Genomic DNA, 14,685 nt, shown 5'->3' on the forward strand with positions numbered 1-14,685 from the left:
CAGGTTCCTTCTGTCCATGGGATTTCCCAAGCAAGAATACTGGAGTGTGTTGCCATTTCCTTCTCCAAAATATATATAAAGAGATTTATTTTAAGGAAAAATAGCTGCTGCAGCTGTGGAGGCTGGCAAGTCCAAAACTGTAGGGAAGGCCAGCAGGCTGAAACTCAAGCATGACTTGTATGTTACAGCCTTGAGGCAAAATTCTTCCTTCTCTGGAAAACCTCAGTTTTCACTGATAGCCTTCAATGATAGGATCAGACCTTCTAGATTATCGGGAGTAAGTTTCTTGATAAAGGAGGAGGTATTTAAAGTCAACTGACTGCAGATATGATTAACATTTACAAAATACCTTCACAGCAATACCTACTCCAATGTTTGACCAAACTGGGCCCTGTAGCCTGGTCAGGTTGACACATAAAGTTAACCATCTCAGTCAGTGACCCCGAGATGAAGACCCTAATCCCACACTGAAATAAAGCATGTCAGAGGACTACCTGTCAATGACCATAACCTTCATTGAATAGACTGGAATACTATCTACTCAAATCATTTCCAATATTGCAATGCTCTATGAAAACAGTATTCATAAACTGGACACCTCAGAATAGATTAAATCTCCCTGTATTTTCACTGATGATTTTTCACTGAGAATCCAATACAGGTTGACTTCAAAGCATCAAATAAACCCTTTTTTATCATTATAAGAACTAAACAGCCTGGTTGTCTCAAAAGTAAATGGTCTAGAAAGTACAGATATGAAACTTAAAGAAATCCTTCCTACTGTTTCAATCAGAGGAAACTACGGTATGTAGATAAATTTGAAAGGAGAGATTGTGAAAAAAGACATTTTTCATAGGAAGATAAAGTGTGCACAAAGGTTTAAGGTACTAAATTTTACATAGTTATTGATTTATTTGTTAACTAGACCCAACTCTGACCAAAGATGAATTATACAATTCTCTGGCACAGTTCTGAAATCAACCTAGTGGAAGGAAGTAACAAATGCTGAAGTATAAAATGCTGGTGGGCAAGTTTAAGGTTTGGTCATTTTTATTCAGTTAAAGGCTCTCAGTGAAAAGGATTAGCACATCCATTGTAACTGTGTGCAACCAACCAGAAGCCTAAACCTAAATTATACAGGTACGGACTTCCCTGGTGATCTAGTGGTTAAGACTTCACCTTCCAATGCAGGGGGTACGGGTTCGACCTCTGGTCAGGGAGCAAAGATTCCACATGCCTCAGGGCCAAAAAACCCAAAACATTAAGAAAAAAAAAAAAGCAGCAATATTGTAATAAACTCAATAAAGCCTTTAAAAATGGTCCAAATCTTTAAAAGTAAATAAATTATACAGGTAAGAGAGAAGTATACTTGGGTTAAATAGCAAGCCCAGAAGCTTTCAAAATTTGCAAGTGCTAAATAAAAAATGTCCCTAATGCATCAAAGTGTGTGTTAGTCTCTGACTTGTGTCCAAGTTTTTGTGACCTCGTGGACTGAAGCCTGCCAAGAATTCCTCTGTCCATGGGATTCTCTAAGCAAGAATAGTGGAGTGGGTTGCCATTTCCTTCTCCAGGGGATCTTCCTGATCCAGGGATAGAAACCGGGTCTCCTGTATCACAGGCGGATTCTTTACCATCTGAGCCACCAGGGAAGAAGCCCAGTGCATCAATAATCACTTAAAAAAAAAAAAAAAAAAAGATATGAAGTACTTCTATCTAGATATTACTAGCAATCCAATTTGTTTTTTGATAAATACAGTTTCTTTTTGTCTTGCCTAACCTAGGGCTATTAAGATTTCAGGGGGCTCTTATATAGAAATAAATAACATCTCAGAAGGATGGATGAATTGATAAGGACACTCAAAGCACCCCGAAACCTCATCTCTAAAACCTTTTATCTTACACATCCATGTTCTAAGCCCTCATTTTAAAACTCATGTACACTTCAGACAGGCTACTGAGGAAGGATTACAATGCCAAATGAGACTTGGCAAACTTCCTAAAATATCACCAACACACCATTCTGCCTTTTTATCATAAGGCAAAATAGCTACACTTCCATTGTTAAAGGTACTAAAATTTTGGATGTATTAAAAAAAAAAAAAAAGGGCTGTTCCAGATACATGCAATAGTGTAGAAATGAATCAACCTCATAATAAAAATCTGTTCCCCCTCTCAAATTTTTTTCTTGCTGGAGATAGTATTACCTGGGCTCCATAGGCACAGAGGAAGAGACTCACCCTGAACCCCTGAAACAAGAGGCACCCATGTCTCCCTAAAGCGCAAAGCCAGGGTGCATCCAGTTCAGTATAAAAAGACTTTGTCCTTGCTTTCTGTTTACAAACCAAAAGAGGGTGGTTTACATAACCAAAGCTGTTTGCTTTAAAAATAACCACAATACTGAAAATTGTTCCATCAAGTGTTTTCAGGTAGGTACCTCAGTAATAGAAAACCATGTGCTATGTACAGGAAAAAGTCATCATACACTTCAGAGCAGTGTGAACTCAACTTCACCGGTGTCCAAGAGCCATACGCCGAGTCCTATTTCTGAACCAGCAGCCAGATTTAGAACAGCCCTTTTCCCTTTCCTCCTGACATTCTATGCTCCTCCTCTTCCAAAACCTTCTTGAATGACTCCTTAATCGCCTTCACAATGACATGAGGTTCTAATCATGTGTATGGTTTAGACTTGTGTTGTACAAATTGGTGGATGATGGGGACTCTTTTTTTTTCCCTCCATGCTCAGAGTAGCAGGCAAATGTAAATAAACAAGATGACATTCTCAAAGCTGACTACTTCGGATACAGCTGGACTACCAAGAAATTCAATTAGAAACACCAAACTAGTGTTCTTTCCCATGAGGCTTCATTGGATTATAAGACTATGGCATTTGTCCTCTCATAGGTCTCCTGAACTAAAATAGCTCCATCTCCCTTTTCTCTATTTTCATGCTTTCTTTCTACTGTACAGCTATTTCTTCAACTTGTATTTTACCTTCTGATTCTCAGCCTGGGACTTAACACAAAGTCTTGGGACAAAGCATGTGGATGTATCTTGCTATATACCAACAAGAGCATCTTCACAGAGATGGTAGATGGTTGGAAGCCACTGGTGCAAGATAAATTAATGGGTTTGTTCCAGTGTTAAGCAAATTATACAATAATGCCATTTACAATTTTTTTCTCTGAAGAATGATACAAATTTTAATAGAAGATGGCAAAAAGCATATTTGTTCAATTACCACAGCATCTACTGTATACATAAAGACAATCTGAAGGCATCTAAACCCAGGATCCCCTTGGAGGAAGTGACATTTTAAGTTTTACTAAGTTATTTTCAAGATATACAAATCTAAATTACAAGGTGAAGGAGATAGTGTTCTCTTAGGGAAAACGTCTCTGCACATGTGCATGTCTCACTCTCTCAAACACACATACTCATACACACAACCAGATCTGGCCTTGTAAATGGAGCCTCTGCAATTTAAGAAAGTCTCATAAAATTCAATAGGAAACTGATAAATAAGACAGCTTACTGATTTTTCTCTTTCATGTCTGTACTTTGAAGAAACCCAAACTTTCTTATGGAAGTTTGCAGAAGGCAAGCTGTATACGCTTCCTCTATTTTCCTCGTAGTCAAAGTCGCTTAGCCGTGTCTGACTCTTTGCAACCCATGGACTATACAGTCCATGGAATTCACCGGGCCAGAATACTGGCGTGAGCAGTTGTTCCCTTCTCTAGGAGATCTTCCCAACCCAATCTAGGGATTGAATCCAGGTCTCCCACATTGCAGGCGGATTCTTTACCACCTGAGTCACCAAGGAAGCCCAAGAATACTGGAGTGGGTAAGGCTATCCCTTCTCCACGGGATCTTCCCATCCCAGGAATCCAACTGGGGTCTGCTGCATTGCGGGTGGATTCTTTACCAGCTGAGCTAAACATTAAATGAAGTGACGGTGACTTCTTAAGATTATAACAAACCTGGCAAGTCCATCTTTGTGGTTTGAAAAGAATGGAAGTCCACCTTTCATGTAAAGTGCAATAATCCTATAGCAATCACACTTTAAGAACATTTAGAACTATAGTATGTTAATAAAAACACATTTGAATACCATAAAAACAAAACAAAAATAAGTCAAGATGGGACAGCGTGGCTGTCCGACTCAATTACAACACAGTCCATGAAGCTCACAGGCCAGGGTGTCACCATCTTCTCCTGGGAGGTTGTGTCCGCATCCAACACTGTGGCAGGTGAAGGGCACCCAGGTGCTTTGATGATGCTTCCCATGCCTGGGACAAGCCAACGGCCCTGTGATCACAGCAGCTGTCGGGCCTGAATCAGCACTATATTCGAATCTCTCATTATGGAGGCTTCACAATTAGAAAATTTGCTTAAGGGAGAGATTTAGCATGCCAGGGTCCACAGTGCCACAGTGATGCAGTACTAATCCTTAATAGTCATGACCGCATTAATTATAACACTTCATGCCTATGCTGTGTCAGACACTGATCTACATGTTCGATGTGCACTAACTCATTTAATCCTCACTCCATGAAGCTGGTACCAATATCTCTGTTTTAAAAAGGAAGAAACTGAGGAATGGTCAAATAACTTACCCAATTTCCCTCAGCTTGTGGGGGTGGGGAGTAGAGCTGAGCTTGCAACCCAGGCAGCCAGAGCCCAGAGTCCTGGCATAAAATAATTTGTTGTTGTTCAGTCACTAAGTCGTGTCCAATTGTTTTGCGACCCCATGGACTACAGACCACCAGGCTCCTTTCTCCATGAGATTTTCCAGGCAAGAATACTGGAGTGGGTAGTCATTTCCTTCTCCAGAGGATCTTCTCAACCCAGGGACCGAACCTGTCTCTCATATATTGGCAGATTCTGTACCACTGAGCTGCCTGGGAAGCCCCAGCACAAATAGTTTAGCATTATCCCTAAATAATTGGGCAGTCAATGCTGAGAGTAAGACTATATGTCTTCCCACGTGCTCAGTTTCAGTATACTGTTGAAGAAAAACAACAACAACAAAAAAGATACTCTTCTCCAGGGATCATGCCATTGTATCTCCCCTACCGTCCTTTCTGTTTTGGCCCTGGATTTTACAGTTAAGCAGACACCAGCTACAAGGAGCAGAAAAGAGGAGATCAGCTCTGCCAAAGGTAAGCCCTCTCAGAAAGGGCTTCCAACCACAATGGATGGCACCACAGGGCCTTGCAAGCACACACAACTGCAACTCAGAAGTGTCTCTCTAGAGGTTCTGACACAACAAAGTCAGAGATGGTCATGTGAGGTGAGGTTCAAAGCCGTAGATGTGAATAGTACTGTTGAGAAAAATTGCCAAATGAAAAGAGCAGAGCTTACCAGACCAAGCCTTCGGTCAAATACCACAAATGAGGAAAAGAAGAGGTGAAGGAAAGATCAGCCCAGAGGGCACTGGCGTCAGGTCAGGTATGAGATGGGAGGGGAGAGCATCAAGGCTAAGGTCATCCTGATGCCACGTATTTACAGACGGAAGAAGCAAGGGCTGGTCTCCAGCCAGGCACCTGGTGATTAGGGTTCATGGGTCACCATGAAGATCTCTGAGAAAAGTATGCAATTTTCTACAAAAAGAACCCTTAATTATCCACCCGAAACTGAACTTTGAGGAGGAGGAAGAGGAAGGCAGTGCAGCAACTGAGCCAAGTAGACAAAAAGAAAGCTAATTACCTAACCTTGTGTCTACCTGAGCATATTCAGACAATAAAGTGCATAAATATGTCCCAGAATATGTGTGTACATACACTTGGCTATTCAAGTGGACTCATACCCATATTTACTTCTCTTTCCTTAAAAAGAAAATGACTGGGCTAAAATAAAAGAGTAAGCTCAATAGTTTGAGGGCAGTAGCTGTTACAATTTTCTAGGTGGTTTTCACAAGATACACCCAACACCTCCAAATTAAACCTAAGAAAACTGGAAGAGCATTAAGCAGAAATGGATCTAAAGTAGTTCTCAATCTTGATCGCACACTGGAACCACCTGGGGAATTTTTAAAAAATACTGCCACCTGGCTCCCACCCCTAGAGATTCTCAGGTAATTGCCTAGGGTGCAGCAAGGGTATCGAGTATTTACAAGGTCCCCAGGTGATAGCCAACTGAGACTACCCAAGGTGAGTGAGAACCAATGATCTGAACCAATGATGTTCCAGCACGTGACCTCAATAATTGGTTCAACAACATGACCTTGTGGCAAGGACTGAGCTATATTTAAATAAACCCAGCAGGGCTGTGGGGGTATACTACCTTAGAGCATCTACAGTGAAAATAAACCGACCCAGCAGGAACGATGGAAGCAGGCAACCGGGCCCTGTTTGGTATGTCTGCCACACTAAAGAGGTCAAGAGCTTCTGGGAAACAGAGGCCTGCCTGGATTAAAACCTTGAAGGGCAGTCAGGTGTTTTCATTACAGCCAATTATTATGCACATTACTGTTCACCCAAACAGGCCTTGTGGTGGGTTGTGGGAACACTAGAAGAAGGGGGATTCCTTCTAGAATTGCACCTTGGAATTTCAACTTTTCCTAGACTATAACAACGGTGTCAGGGATACAGGTTGTATACGTGGAAAGTTATGCCACAGTAAAAGATATTTCTCTGTACCACAAAGCCAGTTCTAAAAAGCAGACTTTTAGAGCATTAAAAAAGTCACAGAAGAAATTAAGCCATCCCAAATCTCAATACTCTAAACTGAAATATCACAGTTTTACTAAATATGCTTGCAAAGCCCAGTTCCTAGATACCAAATGCATTTCACTCAGCTTCCTTTCTGCTTCATTTTGCATTTCTACATTCATCTGCAGCAACATGGACGCAACTAGTGATGATCATACTAAGTGAGGTAAGTCAAAAAGAGACAAATAACATCGTATGTGGAATCTACAATATGCCACAAATGAACCTATCTACAAAATAGAAATAGACTCACAGACAGTACAGACTTGTGGCTGTCAAGGGGTGGGGGGTGGGAAGGATGGACTGGGAGTTTGGGGTCAGTAGATGCAAACTATTACATATAGAATGGAATGGATAGATAAGGAGGTCCTCCTATATGGCACAGGGAACTACATTCAATATTCTGGGATAAACCATAATGGGAAGTATAAAATACAATGTATGTGTGTGTTATGACTGAGTCACTTTGCTGCACAGTAGAAATGAGAACACTGTAAATCAACTATACCCCATTAAAAATCTTAAAAAACTGGTTTTTCTAGAAAAGCCTGAACACCGTACACATTTCGCTTATAGAACCTTAGCCCATGCTCAGTTCAAACACATTATCAAGACTTTTTACAAAGCTCTAAAGTACACTTCAGTAACTGGGAACTGATACTGAGTTGGACAATATAAAGTCTGCCAGCAAAGAAAACAAGTTACTGTAATACTTCCAACTTTCTTACTGCAAAAAAAAAAAAAAAAAAATTCCAAATTCTGGAAAGCCATATTTCCAGGGGTTGGAGGACAGACAGGAAGCAGGGAGAAGAGAACTTGGACTAGCATGGAATGTGCTGTATGACGACACTCCTGTTCATCATCGACTTCAGAATGCAGACTCCACAAGAAATAAATACTACGGAAAAAAAGAAACCGATGACATTTGAGCCAAACAAATCCTCATTATACCCTGGGCTCTGGGAGCACCTCCACAGGTTTTCCTGGTTCAAGTGAACATCAAGTAGTATTCCAAAGGGCACCAATTTACTTTGAGGTGACTACAATGCTTTACTCAAAGAACTGAGTGCAATGTCTAAAAACCAAACCTAAACGTAACAACAAGTATTGACCAGGATGCAGAGCAAGTAAGACTCATATACACTGCTTGGAGGAATGCAAGACTGCCCAGCCACTACAGAGAACAGTTCATCGGTTTCTTATAAACAGGTAGTTACCTACGAGTCAGCAATTCCACTCCCAGGTATTTCCCTTAGATAAATAAGAAAACCTTGTACCTAAGTGTTTGCAGTAATATTTATATCACCAAAGCCTGGAAATAGCCAATGTTTCTCAATGGGTAGATGGATTAATCTGTGGGACTTCCTTACAATGGCAAACCAGCAACAAACACTGATGCCCCCAACACATTCGAATCTCAAATGCATTATGTTAAGCGAAAAAAACTCAGACTCAGAAGTCTACGTGTAGGATGCCACTTTTATGACAATCTGGAAGAGGCAAAACTAGGGTGGTGAGCAGATCAGTGGTCGCCAGGCATTAAGGGCAGGAGAGCTGGATCACGGAGGAGCCGCACAAGGGAATTTTCTGGAGTGAGAACTCTTCTGGATCATTACCATAGAGGTAGTTACATGACTATACATTCGACAAAACTCAATGAATCACATACCCCCACCAAAACAGTAAGCTGTGTGCAAATTCAAAAGTTTTAATAAGAAAAATTTCAAGCATTTTACACTTTTTCTTTTCACCAGTGTATTTTATGGAGAGTCCTTTAAATTGGCTATCTTTACTTCCCAACTGCTAGTCTATTAATCCCATAATCTGCTATACCCCCCCACTCTGAAATGCCCCAGCTCTGGGGGTGGTCAGTGACTACCCAGTAACAGCGCCCAGGGCTTCCTTTTCAGCCTCTGAATCCTTGACCGGCTCATCCCTCTCCCTTGGCTGGTATAGCACTGCTCAATTATGCTTCTCCTAACCTTCTGGCTTTCCACCTCCTACCCTTGAAGTGTTCTCACCCTCTTTCAGTTTTCCTTTCAGAACCCTCCTCATTTTCAAGGCCTCCATTACATTCCCCTTATGGAATGAATCTTCCCAGAGTCCCAACCTACATTTTCTTATTCCCACCCTTCCAGGTGTCCATTAAATATTTTACTTGCATCTCTCCCTTGCAGCTCAAATCGCTGTGTTTAAAGCAGAGATTTGTCTGGTTCTCCCACCAAAACCAGGTCCTCCTCATGACTATATTCATGCCACCCTTAAACAAATGAACTGAACTCAAACCTGGAGTATAAACTTAAATGTCAATGTTTTACCTGCATCCTTGGACACATGCCTCTAGAGAATCTTGAATTAAATCATTCTCTTCCTACTTTCACTGCCATGCCATAGTGCCAGCCCAACGCCTGCCCAGGAGGTTCCTTCAGGAACTTCAAAGCTGGTCTGTATGTCACCGCATGCGTCCTTCTTAAGTCCCTCCCCCTAGTTTACAACACTACTTCAAAATGAGGATCACGTGGGTAGAACACCAATTCCCCTCCTGATCGCCAGAGATTTGGCTGATCTACCTGACTACATGTATGTTCCTCATAAACTCCCTCCTCCCCTTGCCCCCGAGACCCTTCCCAAAGCAGCAATTAATCAAGGGAATTAATCAAGGGAATGGCTTTCCTTGATGAAGGGACCATGCACTTCTAAAATGCACAGCTGAGCACTTGTGCCAGACCTTGTTAATCAAGCTTTCAAGATCCACAGGTAGAGAATTACCTAACTTATCGCACTTTATCAAGATATGTTATCCTTAGGAGTCATCAACAGTTTCTCACTGCCTGCAGAATCATGGACTAACCTCTGAGCTGGATCACTCAACAACACGACCTCAACTGCCTTCATTGCTAATCCGTCTTCTAGATTCTTTGACGCTAAGTTTCACACGACCCACTAGGACCCAAATTTTGCTCTTTTCCACATCTGCACCTGTATTTTTTTCTCCTGCCCCCATTCAACTTTATATGTCACTTACCTATTTTAAAAGTTTAAGTTAATTACTACACCCAGTACATCCTCCCTGATGAAAGGCCACAGCTTAGAAGTAACTCTTTCTTCACTGAATTCCTTATAACCCTGTAATTATTTGCTTGTGGGTTTTGTTTTTTCTTTTGAAATCTGAGGATCATGTCTTTATCAACCTTTCAGTCACCATTATGTTTTCCAGAAGGTACACATTTCTTGGTTAAATTATTCTAAACCTTAATATTTTCAACTCATATTAATAGACTTGAGTTTAAAAGAAAAAACAAAAATAGCCCCAGGGACTTCCCTGGTAGCACAGTGGATGAGAATCCATCTGCCAATGCAGGGGACATGAGTTCGATCCCTGGTCCGGGAAGATCCCACATGCCACGGAGCAACTAAACTTGTGTGCCACAACTACTGAAGCCTGCATGCTCTAGGGCCCACAACTACGGAGTCACAACTACTGAAGCCCATGCAGCCGAGAGCCTGTGCTCTGCAACAAGAGAAGCCACCCTCAGTGAGGAGCCTGTAGCACCACAACCAGAGACTGGCCTACATGCAACAAAGACGACTCAATACAGCCAAAAAAAAAAAAAAAACACCCTTTCAAATGATTATTTTTTATGCCCCAGGAAATGAAGATGTTAGAATTCTTTTTTACAGAACATGCCAATGTAAATTAGTGATTCACACACATGCCTAACTAATGTATCAATTAAATGCAGGCTCCTGGGCCCACAGGCCTAGTCTAATAATACTTCCCTTCTACTTAGCAAGATGTAAAGGTAAGAATGAGCTAAAATATAACAGGGAAAAAGTTATCTATTCCCCTGAATGAGGCATTACTAGCTCTAGGATGTGAATTTCAAAATGGATGAATTTAGTGCCATCTGAACCCCACCTAACAATTTTTATTTGCAGACCCTGAAATCTAAGATCTTAAATACCACTTTATAATTTGGAAAAAACGCAGTGAAGAGTCATGAACCAGATCACACAAAAGGTCAATGCTCTTCCTGCTAAAGAGAGCTGCTGCTGCTGCTAAGTCGCTTCAGTCGCGTCCGACTCTGTGCGACCCCATAGACGGCAGCCCACCAGGCTCCTCCATCCATGGGATTTTCCAGGCAAGAGTACTGGAGTGGGGTGCCATCTCCGGCTAAAGAGAGAAAAAGCCCATATTCCAGGTTCTAAGTCATTTCCCCCAAAGGAGTGTCAACAGATTTCATAGGTTATCGGTATGAACTTATCTTCAGTTTATGAAAGTGTGCTCTCATGGATTAGTCAAGAGCAGCTCTAGATTTGGTTTTAATTCAATAGACTTTTTTAAAGGAAGTTATTAAATTGACAAATTAGCTCTGTACACTCACTTTCACAGTTCTTGAGCACTAGTATAAAATTAAATACACAAAGCCTGGGCAGAGGCAATTTTGTGAATTTCAGTCTGCTTCACAAAATAACAACCTGAATAGACTTGACATCCTCTAGTGGTGAAACCAAAAACTTGTTTCCAAGTCAATTATTTTGCTCAGTTCTTGCCTACCTTTAAGTGGAAAGAATGGTTCGCTTTAAAGAAAAACTCAAAAACTCATCATAAAGAATGTGACTTGACTACTTCTGAGTAGAAAATAAATATATGCTGACAGAAATACAGTTCTGAATGCTGAAAGAAATATGATTTTTATATCCTACCTTTCAATATTCTTCAAAAATGTCTCATTTTATGGGTGGTATACTGCCAGTTTCAACCCATCTTTGATACACACACATACATATGTATATAATAATGAACACATTACAGGTGTTACTTTTATAATCAACTGAGATTCTAATCTAAATTGCCCTAAAGTTAGACCACTGTCTTTTCAAGGACAGAAAAACTAAGACATTTAAGAATGGGCTCTACCTCCGAATAACTTAATGTGCTGTGCTGGGCTTAGTCACTCAGTCATGTCCGAATCTTTGCCACCCCCCTGCCAGGCTCCTCTGTCCATGGAATCCTTCAGGCAAGAATTCTGGAGTAGGTTGCCATGCCCTCCTCCAGAGGATCTTCCTAACCCAGGGATCAAACCCAGGTCTCCTGCATTGCAGGCGGATTCTTCACCATCAGAGCCACCGGGGAAGCCCAATAACCTAATAACCTGATCTAAAAGGGAATTCAATGAATCCTTCAACAAATGTTGCCATTTAAGGTGGCAATGTTCTTCTCTTGATGGTAATAAAAGACAGAAATCCCCACCCCATCCCCCAAAACCCACTTCAATATAATCCTGTAATTATAAAAAAATAATAACTTGCAGCATTTGTATGTTAATATTAAATACGTCCATAAGAAGAAAAGTACTACACTGAAGTCTGATATTCAGATATAGGTCACATATTTTAAATACATGAAAAACTTCCTAAGCTGTTACAATCCTCAAACAATTGCTACCCAGATTTAAATATATACATATATATATATTTTCACCTTCCTTCTTTCTTTGGCACCTAATCACACAGGTCTTCTGACAATAAAAAGCCATAACAGTAATCCAGGGCTAGAAAAATAGGAAAAAGATATGAGCTAGAAATAAGCTTTAGTTAAACTATGGTGATTTAGTCACCAAGTCGTGTCCAACTCTTGCGATCCCAGGAACCGTAGCCCGCCAGGCTCCTCTGTCCATGGGATTCTCCAAGCAAAAATACTGGAGTGGGTTGCCATTTCCTTCTCTGCGGGATCTTCCCAGGCGAGGGATCAAACACTGGTCTCCTGCACTGCAGGCAGATTCTTTATCAACTAAACTACACTTATTCAAAAGACTATATATAAAACGTGTCCTTTGGAAACTGAAGTTTCCAGGCAGAGATGTGGAAGAATTGTTTTCTATGAAGGAGGTGGTAGCCAGTTAAATTGCCCTTATCATAAAGAAAATATTTCACTGACAGCCACATGGTTGATTTGTATGTTAATTGTTAGAAGCATGACCAGTTCCTTAGCAAACATGCCTGAGCACTGAATAAACTAGTTTGTAATTCACTAACATCTGAAAATCTTGTTCACGTGCAAATTCTAGGAAATGCTTATTTATTATTTTTAGCATAAAACGTGCGTATTAACTCACTGGAACAATTTTGCTTCAGAAGCAGTTTTTTTGTTGCTGTTGCCGTTTTTTCCTTTGCGCGGCTTAGGCACCAAACCGTTTATATTCTTAATGAGGACACTGCCCTCCTGCTGCACTAACCCTCAGAACCCAGTTTATCAAGTTCCCTAAAGCATTTACAAAGGCACGTCCTCTTAACCACTCCTTCCCCACCCCAAACCAAAATAATGCCCTGCCAATCTTTCAAACACATTAAGACAAAATAAACCACCCTTCAGGAAGTAGCGTGACTTCAAAGTAAACAAGTTCAAGATGCCTTGTCTTAATCTCAGGTACTTTGGCTGGAGGGATTAAGTCTCCAGACTTTAGGTGCCCCAGCTCTACCTAGCTGAACAGATCCTTTCGCATTAATAGATCTTTCGCATTAATAGAAGCATACCTTCTAAGTCAATACCTCTCTTTTGAGGGTGGAGGGAGTCTCACTTTTAGGTAACAATTGTTTTTGCGATTATGTGTAAGCAGAAAACGCAACTTAATTGGGGAGCCTACAATTGGCACTGCTTTTTAAAATAAGAAACTGCCTCACCGCCCCCAAGTGTAGGAAGGTACCAGAAACAGTTTACTGGCCAAGAATAGAAGAGGGGACTAGAAAAGAGAGGTGGATCTGCAAGAAAAAAATGATCGCGAGGGAGGGAAATCGAGTTGGGGGGGGGGGGTGGATCGAGTGGAGGAGGGGAGACAATGCTCTCAGGGATGTGAGCTCCTGCCCTCGACCGCGGCTTGGAAGTGTTGGAAGGGGGGGTCCTCAGTACAGCGTTCGGAGGGGCCGAGACGACGTTCCCACCAATGGTTGGTGCACGACTGAAAACATGAACTCTTGAGGATCCTTTCAAGTCAGCGACTCTCTGAGACCCCCACCAGCACCCGCAGGCCCCCACCATCCCGAAAACAGCCCCTGCTTCCCGACCGCCCCGATCTCGCTCTTCTCGCGACCAACGTCGTAACTGCGGACCCCAGGACAATCGCTCCGGAGCGCCGGGCTGCGTCCACCGCGTCGGGCGACCCCGGCATCCGGTGCGCCAGTTAAGGCGAGAAGGTTTGCGCAGAAAAGGATAATCCTGCGAGCCGCACCTGGACAAGGATTTTCCGGCTGGTGGCTTGGTTGGGGGAATAGGATTTCCCCATTCAACCGAATTAGACCCAGCCTGGCAGGTGGGAGAGGAGGACCGGCGTCTCCCCATTTCCTCCTCCCGCCCGCGCTCCCTGGAGCGCTTCCACCTGTTGGGGGAAGTCGAGCTGGAGCGCGAGAAGGGCGGCCCTGGCTGCGGCCGGGCGCCAGCGAACTTGGGCGCCGGGGCCGCGCGATCTACGCGCGGCGGCGGAGGGCGGAGGGCCAGCGCGCTCCGAGCCGGCCGTTCCGGGCCGCGGCCGGGCGGGGGAGGGGAGCGCCGGCCCCACGCGAGCCCCGCAGCGCCTCTGGCCGCCCTCCCGCCCGCGCCCGCCGACCCCCACATGGCCCCGCAGCTCAGTCACCTGTTTCGCTCTGCGCCACGCCATCGCCGCCCGTGTGGCTGTCGCCGCCCGCTCCCAGGTCCGCCATGGTGCTCCGATGACGCGCCCGGAGAGCCGCTCCGCCCTCTTCCTCGGCTTGGCTCCCGCCGGCCCCCCGCCTCCCGGCCCGCGGCCCAGACAGGTGAGCGCCGACTGGGGAGGGCGGAGGAAGGAGGGAGCGAGCGCTCGCGAGCCCGCGGCGGCCTGCGCCCGGCGCGCCCCCTCGTGGGCAGGTAGGGCGTGGCAGCCGCTCCGGCTGACGCGGCTGTGTTTCCGCAACCAGGGCAGCGGGCGGAGTCTGGCAACCTGGCCCGCGAGCTTCTGGT

General features: G+C 43.4%; 1 protein-coding gene across 3 annotated transcripts in view; it reads right to left on the reverse strand.

Annotated features, from left to right (window-relative positions):
• MAP7 (microtubule associated protein 7) overlaps nucleotides 1-14,481 on the reverse strand; it is a 175,755-nt gene extending 161,274 nt beyond the window's left edge. For all 3 annotated transcript variants that reach the window (XM_061129979.1, XM_061129977.1, XM_061129975.1), the window contains exon 1: nucleotides 14,342-14,481. In XM_061129979.1, the coding sequence (XP_060985962.1) occupies nucleotides 14,342-14,408 (67 nt within the window). In that variant the 5' untranslated portion in view covers nucleotides 14,409-14,481. The remainder of the gene's footprint in view (nucleotides 1-14,341) is intronic.
• Nucleotides 14,482-14,685: the final 204 nt, after the last annotated feature.

Source organism: Dama dama, chromosome 26 (genome assembly GCF_033118175.1).
Source record: "Dama dama isolate Ldn47 chromosome 26, ASM3311817v1, whole genome shotgun sequence".
NCBI lineage: Eukaryota > Metazoa > Chordata > Mammalia > Artiodactyla > Cervidae > Dama > Dama dama.